The 14,204-nt window shown below is 40.1% G+C and overlaps 1 protein-coding gene across 1 annotated transcript in view; it reads left to right on the forward strand.

The window, feature by feature from the left end:
- adgrb1a (adhesion G protein-coupled receptor B1a) overlaps window positions 1-14,204 on the forward strand; it is a 266,143-nt gene that overhangs the window by 61,948 nt on the left and 189,991 nt on the right. The window contains exon 2 of the mRNA XM_047360511.1: window positions 5,527-6,457. Within this exon, the coding sequence (XP_047216467.1) occupies window positions 5,728-6,457 (730 nt within the window). The 5' untranslated portion in view covers window positions 5,527-5,727. The remainder of the gene's footprint in view (window positions 1-5,526; window positions 6,458-14,204) is intronic.

Raw genomic sequence — 14,204 nt, forward strand, 5'->3', positions numbered from 1 at the left:
TTTAAATCTCACTTGAGACATGGTTTGACCAGTGATGCCAGTGACAGAAAGGGAATGGTTGAGAGGCTGAGAGGGTATTTGAAGTTTATCAACCAGATCCGAGGAAATAAGATTCTGTTCAGCACCAGAATCAATAAAAGCGTCAACAGGAAACTTCTCTTGACCAACAATAATAGTGACCGGAAAACACAGACGAGAGACAGGGGAAGAATGGCATATGCTCACCAAAGTCCCCTGACCTATTGATGAGCCCTCTCTTTTCCCTTCTTGGGGTATTTTGTGATAAAATGTCCTCCTCGTCCACAATATAGGCAAAGACCACCCTCAAAGCGACGTTGTCGTTCCTCTGTGGAGAGTCGAGTGTGACCAATCTGCATCGGCTCCGGTTCCGCAGATCCCTCTGAAGAGGAAGTGGGTGCATCAAGGAAAGTGGTTCGAGACGCCAGAGAGTGCTGCCACTGTGAATTGTAGTTCCTTTCTGTTTGTCTCTCTCTTAGACGGTTGTCAATGCAGATCGATAGGTTGATTAATTCATCCAGTCTTTCAGGTTCATCTCTCAAAACCAACTGGTCCTTTACTTGATCTGCAAGGGAATTAACAAAAATACCCTTGAGTCCCGCTTCATCCCAACCCACCTCCTGAGCTGCCACCCGGAAGTCGATGGCGAACTCCGCCAACGCTCTCCTTCCCTGTTTGAGGGTGAGTATCTTCTTAGCCGCTGCCTCCTGCTGGAGTGGTTGATCGAAGACTCTCTTGAAGTGACTGAAATAACTAGGAGACTCAACAGGGTTAGATGCTAAATAGGCGTGCGCCCAGCGCAGAGCAGATCCCTTTAGCGAGGTAACAATATAAGTAATCTTGGAGGCAGCAGTAGGGAAAAGGGAGGGGGAACGACTAAATGCTAATTCACACTGGAGAGAAAAACCACCAAAGTTATTAGGATTACCATAAAACAGTTCAGACGGACGGAAGTCAGGCTCTCGGATCCCAGAAGATAGAATTGGGGGTGGCTGAGGATTCTCTAAACGAACTGGAGGATTGGAAGAGGCAGGTGAGAGTTTGGTTAGGATTTTGCTTAAAGCATGAACCATACCACCAAGTTCTGTGAGATGAGAATCCGTAGTCCTTTGTTGTTGCAGTAGCTGTTGAAGCATGGTTTCAGTAGATTGTTGGCGTTCCTTTAAGGAAGTCTGTTCATCATCTGAATTGTTCTTCGACATGTTAGATGGCTGGAACATACTATCATGATTTGCTTAAATAGTCAAAGTAGAACAAAACCAGAGGATGAAACAGACTCAGCACACAGGATAAGATGGTAAATGAGGTTTATTTCTACTGTAGACTTTGTTCAAGGAATCTTGAGTTGGAGTTGTCCAGAAGCCAGAGGAGGAGGAGGTAAACCCAGGAATCCAAGGAGAGAGAGACAGTACTGGTGATGAGAATATTTACAGTGCAGTCCTTAGGAGGGAGTATTACCAGATGTTGGCAGGCAGGTAGGCCGATAGTCAGGTCGACAGACAGGCAGGCAGGCAGGCGGATAGGCAGTCAGACAGGAGTCCACATAACTGAGGTTATGTTCCAGCAAAGGTCTGTATCAGCAGCTACCTTAAGAAGCCCATGAGCTCATTTGGAGAATGCGTTGCAGCTGCAGACAATGAGCTGCCAGAACCAATCAGAAGGGGAGGAGCAGAGATCCTACAAGTGCAGCTAAAAGACTTCAGCTGATTCAAAATGCTGCAGCAAGAGTTCTGATGAAAATTAAAAATAGAGATCATATTTCCCCTACTTTAGCTTTCCTTCATTGGCTCCCTGTTAAATTCAGAATAGAATTTAAAATTCTCCTCCTTACATATAAAGCCCTTAATGAGCAAGCTCCATCATACATCAGAGATCCGATTGTTCCATTCGTTCCTAACAGAGCACTTCGTTCTCAGACTGCAGGTTTACTGGTGGTTCCTAGAGTCTCTAGAAGTAGAATGAGAGACAGATCCTTTAGTTTTCGGGCTCCTCTCCTGTGGAACCAGCTCCCAGTTTTAGTCTGTGAGGCAGACACCCTGTTTACTTTTAAGGGTGGGCTTAAAACTTTCCTTTTTCATATAGCTTAAAGTTAGAGTGGCTTAGGTTATCCTGAGCTATCTTCCTTATTTTTTTACCTCCGTCTTCTTCCCACCCTGTTGGATGGAGTAAGGGGGAGTCAGGTTTAGCCTAAACTGGCTCAGTTATGGTTGAGGTGCAAATACACCCTCAATTTCTGCTACCTGTATGACCCCCTCTCTTTTCCAATGGTTATGGTCAATCTGACAGAGAGAGGTATCTCAATCGTTGTGGTTTTTAGTATAACAATGGCCATCAGTGTGCTTTAGATGGACAAACTGTCTACTTTTAAGGCTAGGCTTAAAACTTTCCTTTTTGATAAAGCTTATAGTTAGAGTGGCTTAGGTTATCCTGAGCTATCTGTAGTTGTGCTGCTATAGGCTTAGGCTGCTGGAAGACATAATGACCACTTTCACCATCTTCGCTACATTCTCAGACTACTCTCCAATTTTGCATTATTTGCTGTTATTTCAGCTTTTAACTTTGTTCTCTCTCTTTTCTCTTCCTAGAAGCTACACCCGGCCTGACTCTGTGTCTACCTGTGACACCCTTCTGGAGAGGGGATTCGTCCAAGCTTCTGCTGGCAACAACTTAATGCTCACCCTCTACCGATGATCCACATGGCCCTGTCTTTCAGTGTTTAACCCTTTCTCTCTCCTAGACATGGCTACTGACTGATCTTTTATTTTAACTAATTATATGTGCTCTCTTTCAGACTCTAACATTGAAATCTGGCTCAGAGTTTATCTGTTCTTTCTTTCTAGGTGAAACGACTAAAGGAGCTACATCCATTAACATTTACTTTTCCTTCCCATAGAAAGGACTCCTGGATCAGTGCTGCTCTGTTCTCTCAAACCCCCAGTTGGTCGTGGCAGATGGCCGCTCACACTGATTCTGGTTCTGCTGGAGGTTTCTTCCTGTTAAAAGGGAGTTTTTCCTCTCCACAGTCGCTACATGCATGCTCAGTATGAGTGATTGCTGCAAAGTCAACGCCAGTGACTGTTCACTGTCTCTACATGCTCATCCGGGAGGAGAGAAAGCTGCAAGTCACTGACTAGATGCAATCTGCTGGGTTTCCTTAGATAGAAAAACTTTTTATCCAATTTAAATAAATAACTGAATATGACTGCACTGTTCAATGATTAGGATTAATTGGAATGTATGTACCTGACTTTTGTGAAGTGCCTTGAGACGACGTGTTGTGAATTGGCGCTATATAAATAATCTGAATTTAATTGAGTTAACTGTCAGGTGTGGTGTGGTGGAGGACCCCAGAATGTAGACAAACAGGCATCTTAAGCAAAGCAAAGCAAATAACTCCAAGGTGGAGGTAGTAATTAATTACAGGCATGGACAACACAGAGAAGTGGTGATGTTTCCGCGATGAGCAAAGGAGTATACATGGAACATGGTATAGGTGAAACCGGGAGACTGATTGCTTAATGCAGGTGGACAGAATAAAGTTAATTGCTATGGCTGACAGAGGCAGGGAGAACAAAACGTGACTGGTCAAAACAGAAAGCCAAAGATATAAAACTAATCGGTAAAACATAACGCACAGAACATGAACAACAATAAGAAACTAAAACACAGCCAGGAAAATAATAAATAGAAACAAGAACCAAAACGTAAACTGGAAATAAGAATAACTAAAACCCAAACAAAAACCCTCAAAGCATGACAGTAAACATGATTTTCAAAGAAATCATTTGAATTTTTTTCCCATGACATCTTATCTATGTAGTATGATCATTATTCTTTTGATACTCTAAAGAATAATCTTTCATTTTATATGTATTTTTTTTTGTCTCAATCATAGTGATACAGTTCTGCAAAAGAGAGAAAATGAGAATTAATACCATGACCCTGAGTGGACCTACCAGACTTCACAGCTTCGAAATGTTAATATTTACTGATTTATGTTTCATTGATTTGATTGTGAGGGTTTAATTAATTTCTGCAGGCATACATGGAAGGATATTAGTTCATTTTGATATTTAGAATGTAAGGTTGTTATGGAGACCTGGTAACCCCAGGATATGACACTTTGCTGCAGTTCTTTGTCAATGACCTTTGGATATTTTTACACCTCTTCCATCCTGCTCACTGTGCAGATGACACAGAAATATGGGCCGTTGTTTAGCTAAATAGCCAGTAGCTAAAATAAATGGACCTCTGGGTTATGTCATGTTTAAACCCCAGGAAAACCGCAACTTGTGTATTACTAACTAGAAATTAGTAATCCTTAAAAAGGTCCAGAATAAATAAAAAATGATTTCACTACTATTTTGTAAAGGGTTTTGTTAGCAACAAATCTTGCCACCAGTGACATTTTGATCCCACTGAATACATGAAGTCAAATGAAAGGTTTGATTTTTCTACATGTTTATTTTGAGAGTATTTGATGGAGAATCCTGAAAGTAAACCCTTCACTGTTTGAAGATGTTCTTATGATATCAGGTCTTACAATTGTCCAACATCATCAATAATTCACATTTGCTCCTTTTCAAAGCAGAGAACAGTATATGAATTAGGATAACTTGTAATGTCATATATACATTACATATATGTAGAACATGCAGATTGGCTAACTCTTTATAACACTTTTCCAGAGACTTAATGTTATTGTCTATGGATGAAAATCACATTACTGTTTATTCCCAGTAAAACTATTTTATCTTTGATTCAGAGTAGTATCTAAAACATCTTTAAATCTTTTTGTTTTCCAGCTTTGCTGATCATTTCCTCTAAATGAAGCCAATTAGAATCATTCAGCTGAAATATGTTTTTTTCTCCAAAAGTACAAACACTTTGTTTTCCACAGATTGTTTTCCTTGTTTTCCTTTTCTAAACTATATTACAGTGGAATCTCTTTGAATAATGCAAGATACTCATTAAAATACTGCCAATTTTATTTTGTATTTATTTTATTTTTATTTTGCCCATCTTGGGGATATAAAGCATTCATTTTTGACATTCTCTTTAAAGGTAATGCATTAGCTGACTTTTCTGGGTTTAATAAAGCAAAAGCAAAGATAGTACTGATCACAGCAGAGTAAGATCAGTATTGAATGGTTGCAGGTGTTGCTTTTTTGTAATTAATAGTCTTCTAATTGGACAAATGATTTTGCTACCAGATGAGATGTGGGAGCAGACGTAAGAAAAGCAGTAGTCTCTTAGGAAAAGACCAATCTGAACTTGCACAATGAAGAAAAACTCCATAAAATTGCTAGCTCCCTCCTTCCATCTGTCTGTATTCTATCTTGTAGTGTTCTAGAGCTAAAGTCATAGCAGCTGTTCTGGGAAAACAGCACAGATTATGATAGCAGATAAAAATTTCCTATTGTGACGTTAAATGGAATCAGTGTAATCCTGTTCTGCTGTCTGATCAGATTCTAAATCTAATCCGATTCTTGTTTTCCTTTTTCACAGGTTTTTGTAAACATCAAGGTTGGCTAACACAGCCATGGGGCTATCGCTGGATCTTTGAGAAGAACTGGATTTCCTCACTCTCTTCCCTTCCCCTTCTCCATTTTCTATGCATTTTTTGTCTTCAAACCTGGGGAATTGTCTCAAGAGCCGAACCCCATAGACCCACCTGTGACACTGCCTCCTTTCTTTCAACTGTAAATCATGAAAAACATTTTTTTCAATCCTGGCCATTCAGGTTGGCCTTTTCCTGCACTGCTGTTGCTTTTTGCCTCTTTTTCACTGATGAGGGGTTGCTGTCATGCAGCCCCTTCAGGCCCCGAGTCAGATTCCTGCTCCACCTTAGTGCAGAACCGTTTCTTTGGATTCTTTTTATCATCATCTGTGTTCCCCACTGTGCCTTGTTCCTGGACCCTGCAGAACCCGGATCCACGAAGGTACACTATATTTATCAAGGTGACTAAACCCACAGGGGGCTGCAAGCCATTTCAGCTGCGCACTTTCCAATATGACTCCTTCTTGGAGACCACACGCACCTACCTGGGCATGGAGAGTTTTGATGAGATTGTGAGGCTGTGTGACACCACTGTCTCTGTGGCCTTCCTGGAGGGTGGAAAACAGTTTCTGCAAATGAGGAAGGGACCTCCTCGGGCAGGCATGGCCATTTATGGTGGTGAGGATTTTAAAACAGAATACCTAGTGGTGGGGAAACGCAATCCAAGCATGGCAGCCTGTCAAATGCTGTGCCAGTGGCTGGAAGACTGCTTGGCCTCCAGCACGTCTAACAGACCCTGTGGCATAATGCAAACCCCCTGTCTGTGTTGGGACAAGCCTCCACAGCTCAGCGTGGTTGATAGTTGTTACCACAATGGAGTTTACTTGGAAAACTGTTTACCCAGTGTGAAAGAGAGTGGAAGAGATGCTGAAAAAAATGGTGAGTAGTATTCATTTTATGGTTGTGTAAAATGAAAAATGTCAGTAGAAATTACATTATTGTTTGTGGTTCAACTGCTCGGTCTTCCAAAAGCTCTGAGATGCTGAAACTAACAATTATCTTTGCTTTTCTTCAAAACAAATAGTTTTCCTTCAAGAAACTGCAGAGAAAAAAAAGATTTTAGTTTTGTCTGTCCTTGGAAGATCAGCATTACTGTTTAGCATGCTCTCAGCAAGATGTTGGAGAAATGGTATCCTCAGTGGCCATCAAAGCAGGGAAAATGTGTATGATTTGTGAAAAGGGAAGACAGTTGTGTGACATTGCCTCAGAAGCACATGGGGTGCTTTGGCTGCAAATGGGAGAAAGAGGGACAGAAAGAGGCAAATGAAAGGTTTAAGGTTTCTCCTGATGGAAGCGAGCTCTGTGACCTTGCAGTGTCTGCAGCGTATTTAGGCCCTTTGCACTACAACAAGTGACACTTGATCAGCCTCAGGGAAGCTTTGGGAAACTGAGGAGAATTGAGTGCTGATATTGGATAGCTGTGAGGATGCTCAACACAGAGTGAGGAGGTGGGGTGGAGGACTTAAGTGATGTAAATAGAGACCAAAGAAGAAGCTAGACACAGAAAGGCACAAATGCAGTGGGCTAAGGGCTCATGGTTTGAAGTCTAATTGTCTGCCGCTTGATCCCAGCTCCCCTCCCTTTCCTTGTGTAGACAGGATGTGGCCTGACATCTCTATCCTTGCTTTGTCAGGACTATGGCCAGAGGGATGAAACATTTCTTGGCTCCCCTCTCACATCCTAACCTTTTCCAGCATCTATCTCACAGTTTCTTTCTCTGGTCAGCCTTTGGTCTTATTCCATCTCCTCCTCCTGTTCTGCCTCCTTCTTATCTTTCCCACCATCACTGCCTCTCCACCTCTCCCTCCCCAGGCTGATGGTGGGCTGATACTGAGCTAGTCATGGGAAGCCAACCAAGCAAGATGTTGCACTGGGTATCTCCTGCCTTATCCACCTCCAGTTTCCAAAGAAGCTAATATCCCCTTGCTACCTCTGCCTCCTCTTCAGTAGTTATCGCACTTATGTAATCCTGCTTATGGTGCTTAACAGCAGGGTGTGGGCTGTTTGTGCCTTAAGGTGTGAAAGTTAAAACAGAAACAGAAGTATATCATTCACCGTTTGCTTATGAAGTGATAAAAAGCGAAGGACACATTATAGCTTTTCTGTCTCCATGTGCTGTAACCCACGCAGACGAAATGTCTTCTAGATCATAATCCAAGGTTTTCAGTGAAAGCCTTATAATAAAAAATCTATAATAAACTCAAATAGAAGATGTCTACTGTTTTTGGAATATTTAGCTGGAAGGGTGATGGGATGGATTAAATTGGTGGATAAAGACAAAGAAAGGCTCCAGATATGAAATGGATTGTGAATGAAAATAGGCCAGGGAGTCAGCAATTTAAGGCCTGCTGTGTAGCAACAAATGGGGGTAGAAGGGTGTTGGCTGTGAGCAAAGAATGAAGACAGGAGATCCAGTGCAGACAAACAGAAATGGAATGAAAGAATTAAAGTTGAGGAAGCTCAAGATAGCTCAGAGGTGAGAGGTGAAACAGGTTTGATTAAGATTAAGATTATAGGTAAAAGAAAATAGTTTTTCATGTGTGTTTTCTTTATGGATGGAGGAATATCATATCCAACATCCAAAAAAATCCAATTGTGCAGTTTAATCTTTGAAAGTCACGGTACTTTAAATCGGCACACTATACCAGAAAAGTGCTGCAATTCAGCAGTTGACAGTTGTTGGCAGTTTTTTTGCTGGCTGGTTGTGTTTAGTCAAATTTCAAAATGTGATGCACATCAACTATTATTAAGTGAGGCAGAGGTTTGAAGGTCTACAGATCTGGGTGGTTTATGGACTTGTAATACATAGAAATTACTATTTTGTTAGCATTAATCTTTCCTTTTCAAAAAACTTATTAATATTGATATTGATGTCTTCGAAAAACTGTAAACAATCATCAGCTTCTTTAAATCACTGATTTAATTTTGGAGTTATGGACATCAGTCTCCTTGCTTACCAGTAAAATTTATTTTATAATCTGAAGCATGGGTTACACCTTCCCATTGAGTTCATTTTTTCCCTGTCACACTATTGTTGCTATTTCTCAGTGTTTGTTTTAATGGTAGTTGAGGACACAATTGCTTAGGAAAATACTGCTCTCACATTGCTTTCCTAAGCATTTAACAATTTGAACGGAAAAATAGTCTGTCACACAGTTTTATGACACATTGAAAAATGTCGCCGCTCCAGCGCCATCATATGCACCAAATATTGCAGCAATGACCCAATAACAGCATAGCTTAATTTCACACTATGCTATACCGACTTTATTCACCAGTGGATGTGGGATGAGGGATGGGTTGAAAGGGAAATTTACCTGATTAACTCAACAAATAATTATTTGATCACATTGGTATGCTTTATTATAACAAAGATTATATTGACAATGCAGAAATGTAACATACCTGGTAATGAGGCACCAGAACACTGAATTCCACCTCATCGATATCCAGTATACACAAACTTGTGTGTGTGACAGCAGTTTAACAACTTCATTCATAAAGAAAGTTAGATTTCTATTCAACTTTGTAGTTAATTTTAAGTGGAAGAGTAAACATGGAAAATCAAAGTTTACTAAACATTATAGAGAAATTAAAACACAACAAATATTAATCCAGCAATGTTTACATATTACTATTGATCAGGTAAACTAAATGGAAAGAAAGCAAGCCTAAATACTAAAAAACAAAGCAACTATTATTATCATATAAATGTACTACTATCATTATTTGCATTGTGTCATGGTCTGCCTGTAAAAGGTTTAAGTCTGAGTTCCTAATCTGTTTTATCTTACATTCTTCAGTAGCTGTTATTTTAGTGTATGTTCAGATTCCCCCTTCCATCCTTGTATTTAGATTATTTTCTTTGACTTCTGTGTTAGATATGTTAGTTTTATGTTCTTATAGGTAGGTTCCTCCCTGTTTATGTTCTTTGGTTAGTCTGATTGTTTGTTTATTTATTTCTGTCCTCTTAGACATGTTCAGTTACCTCCCTGGACTCCCTGCTCATTTGTTTTAATGAATCACCCTCCATTCAGTCGCCTCCTTCTCTCCCACACCAGGGAGCCACACCCTGCACCTGATTCTGTCCTTGATTAGCTTCCTCAGTTCATTGGTCCATTCTCCACTTCCCTCAGCATTTATACTCTGGTTTTCGGTTCTCGCCACTAAATTCTCCTGCTTGTTACCCATTATTGTTCTTTGTTTTCCTTGCCTCCAACTACGAGCCTTATTTTCAAGCCTGTTGTCAAAGACCTGGACTTTGTAAGCTTCAGCCTTGTATCATTAAATTCACTATTCAACTCACCATGCTGCTTTCTTGCTCTACTCTGCATCTTGGTCCTACACAAATCCAGTGATCCCTGACACATATTTTTCCATATATTTTGAATAGTCATAGTAGTTTTTGTGCACATTTATAAAGCACAGCTTGTACATTTTTTAAGTGATTGTGTATTGGACATTTAATCTTACTGTAAGGCCATTCTTATTTTCTTTCTTTTCATAATTATTGTTTATGTGAAGTAACAAAGCTAATGGGTATCTGTAGAATTTCCCCACAAGAGACATCCTCAGGGCATTAGAACTACAAGATGGTTCCAAGTGAATCAGTGGATAATGGGTTAAAAAGAAACCAACAGTCTTGAAGAATATAGTGTTTAGAATGCAGCGGTCCATTTTTCAGCCGTCCTCCATCCACTGACTGAACACAGCTTCTGTGGTGTGTGTGAAATCTTTAACCTTTAAGATGAGAGCTATGGTGGTTTTAAGGCTATTTTCGAAATGACCTGACATTCAAACAGTCAAGGTAAAAGGTCGTGGGACAAATGTTTGTTGTTGCTAACTTCCAAAAAATATAAATGAATGAATGAAAATCTTTTTTTCAGATTTCTGATGAAAAATGTTGTATATTAGTCTGGAGTTAGGTTAGTTTGTCTCAAGATGTTTGGCGTAGAGACAAAATGTTTCTTTCGTTCATCTTTACTGAACAGCTGGACAGTGGGTGATTAAAGTATGGATTGGAGGACATCAGAAATGACTTGATTGTAATAATTTAAACAAAGGCTGCAGAAATAAGGCAGTGTCACACGTTACCAAAAAGCCAAGTTTGAAGTCAACAGTCAACTATAATTTCTCCAAAAAGCACAGGAGTATTTGAGTTTTGACCTTTAACCAAACAACACATTTTACACTGACACACTGCTGTGGACTTCAGCTTCCAGCTAATTTCCGCTTTAAAAAGGTCCAGGTTTATGAACCTTTCTTGACCGCTTCTTTCCATATGAAATGTCATACACCGAGTTGTGAAAAAGTATCTGCCCCCTTACTGATTTCTTGTATGTGTACATGCATGTTTTTGCTTTTTATCAGGCTTAAGTCTTTCAGACTATCAAGCAAACTTTAATATCAGACCATGAAAACCTGAATAAATTAGAGCTGGAATTATTGAATATTGTAGCAATGCAGAAATCTATTTTTTCAACAAATGTGCCCCCCCACCACAACCTTTTCTTTATGAGAACTGTGCCTGCTCACATACACAAACACATTCCAGCCTACCATTTACAGTCAGTTCAGTCATCTTGAAAATCCTTTAAACATTTCTACCTGTTTTTAGCATGATAAAATCTTATCTTGCACTTGATAATGATTAAATCGGCACAGGTTTTGTGTTCTATAATTTTGGGTGATATGTTTGTAACAAATACTACCTTATATTGTATGATGATTTAAATAGAGCACTCTTGAAAATGAGACCCTGTGTATCATTGGGGGCTCCCCCATATAAAAGAAAGATTATGAATGAATAAATACAATTTAAGATTTATGAAGTTTATAAAGAAAAACGTAACCTTCAGTTTTTCTGTCTATATGGACCAGGGTGCTCAATGATAATCTAAGTTTTTTTTTTATCTGTCTTCTTTATGAAAATCTTTGACAGTGAAACAATTATAGACGGGCTCCTCCTACATATGATATTCTAAGCCAGAATTGTAGAAGTCCACCAACTCATGATTTCTATGTAAAAATATCTCAACATTGTTACAAGTTCTCCAAGGTTGTTGAAAATCTGTGCGTAAAAAGAAAATCAGAGCCAACCTGTTCCATGTGTGGAGCGCATCATTCCAGCTCATTATTTTAAGCTTTTCTTGTTCACATCTGGAGTTTTGTTCATAATGATCCTGGATGATCCATCTGCTTGTGGCTCCAACAATAGATTGATTATGTAAAGCTGTGTTTTTCTCGTCTCCTATGTCTCACTACACCATTTAGTTCTTTTGTCTGCTTTAGCACAGGAAAAACTTGAGCTTTGCAGATGAAATGTAGCCATTATCTATTTGTTATTGAGAAAACCCTGCCTCTTTTCCACTTTACTCTGGTGTGGACGAAAAGACCTCAGTACTATCGATGTTTTGAGTTGAGCTCCAGAAAAATGACTGTAGCTTACCGAGTGGAAGCCCCCTTCAGAAATTTGTCCGCTAAGTTATTTTATAACGTCACACTGTTTATGCTAAGCTAATTTGGTTCACTGTAGTGGAATTTTGTTTCTTTCTTTTTTAATAGAGGCCTAATCTTAGACCATTTTATGTATTTTCTTAAAAATACATAAATCATTTTCAGGTCATTGTCTACTGTCTCTGGATAACAGTTAATATAAATATATTAATACTGTGCAAGCTCAATAACAGGCCCCCCATGGAAAACAAGAACAGGTGGGGAAAATATTAGGTGAAAAGGTTTGAAGCTGTAGGATAAAAAAGAAGTAAATACAAATAAAACAGAAAAGGAAGTTTTCAAATGGAAATATAATTTGCCTAAGGAAAACAGCCATACAGCCTGGCACTGTGCAAAAAAGGAAGTTGCCCCCGGAAACTACTAAAACCTAATAATTGTCACAACTGTCATCAAGCAACTAGGTCTTTTACAACATTTAGGGCATCAGAACAAATTAGCTCTCACAACTAACAAAGAACAACAACTGATGAACAACCACAATGCATAACAGAAGGAAAAAATAAAACTATTTAACAGCCTCTCTCAGTCCCACATGTACCTTTTTTAAGTACCGTTAATACGGATATTTTGCGATAAATTCACCAAAATCACCAAAAGCCTTAGCTCCAGCTCGCTTTAGGCCTGCTCCGGCCCAAGACAGTTTAAGCATCCAAACAGCAAAACACAATGAAATAAAAAAATCATTGAAATTGCTTGGTGAATTAACTAGATTTGTCAAGTGCTTTTCCTGTCACACCAACCACTCAAAGCACTTTACACTAGAGCCACAGTAACCCAACCCCACACACACACATATTTACAACAGATGAGCAGATCAGAGCACAGGGACACATTAACATGTGGCAGGAGGAAGCTGGAATTGAACCCTTAACTTTTGGATTGCAGGATGACTAATATTCCTACTGAGCCATAGTAACCCATTAAACTCATTCTGATGAACAGTGGAGCATGTCCGACAGGCCAGTAAGTTGCATGGCGGCCACTTTCTATCTAGCAGCTGGAGTTGGTGGTTGCCCAGTACCGGTACCCTCATTCAGTGCATGGAGCTGCACTTTCAATGTCGTCTTCTTCAGGCACTGTGGAAAACTGCTTTGTCATCGTAATTACAGACACCATCTCTTCTTGGGGAATCTGTTCTCAGATTCTTTCTGCGAGAACCCAGAAAGACAGGTTCAGGTGGCTGGTCTTATTTTTGGGCTGTGATACAGTTACAAGTTACACATGACAAAGAGAGTTCTACAAACGTCTGAAAGACCTTTACCTGAAATGGATGCAACCTCAGGGAAAAAGAAAGGATGACATTGGGGAGATTCTCATCTTGGAACAGTTCTTTGTCACCAGAGCTGAGAATATGGGTCAAAGAGAAGAACCCAGCATCAGCACAAGAAGCAGCAGAACATTTGTACTAAACTATATTCCTAGAACAATATTTACATAATTACAACTAACAACTTCAAAACTAAAACAAAAACAATCTGGGCCCAATCAAAATCCAGAAAACATCTCCCCTCTCTCTCAAACAATGGATTTTCCCAGTGAGGCTGATTGAAAACACCAGGTCCTTGTCAGCACTGCTCATGGGCGCGCTTCCATGGCAACACAAGACCAGGTGACCTCAAAGAGAAGAGAGAATGATTAAAACAAAATGTTAAATAAAGCAAATAACTTCCTCCCAACAAAGCAATACATTTACCAACTAAATAAGAATATTGGAAGTACAAAAAACAGCACCTGTTAGGGAGGGGGTAAATCCCTCACACTTCCCTCCCCTTCAGGAGACTCGCGGTTCACAGCGAGACAAAAAGTATGCGACTGTTTTCTCTTTTCCTGGAATGTAGCCTATCTTAAATCGATAAGGTTGAAGAGAAAGAAACCATCGTGTTATGCGACTGTGTCTTTCATGGCCTCCAACCATTTCAGTGCCCGATGGTCAGTGAACTCTCGCCCCACCGGGAGGAGGCCCAGGGAAGGGCCAGGACACGCTGGAGGGACTATGTCTCTCGGCTGGCCTAGGAACGCCTTGGGCTCCCCCTGGAGGAACTGGAGGAGGTGACTGGAGAGAGGGACGTCTGGGCGTCTCTGCTGAGTCAGCTGCCCCCGCGACCCGGTC

This window comes from Girardinichthys multiradiatus, chromosome 3 (assembly GCF_021462225.1).
Source record: "Girardinichthys multiradiatus isolate DD_20200921_A chromosome 3, DD_fGirMul_XY1, whole genome shotgun sequence".
Taxonomy (NCBI): Eukaryota; Metazoa; Chordata; class Actinopteri; order Cyprinodontiformes; family Goodeidae; genus Girardinichthys; species Girardinichthys multiradiatus.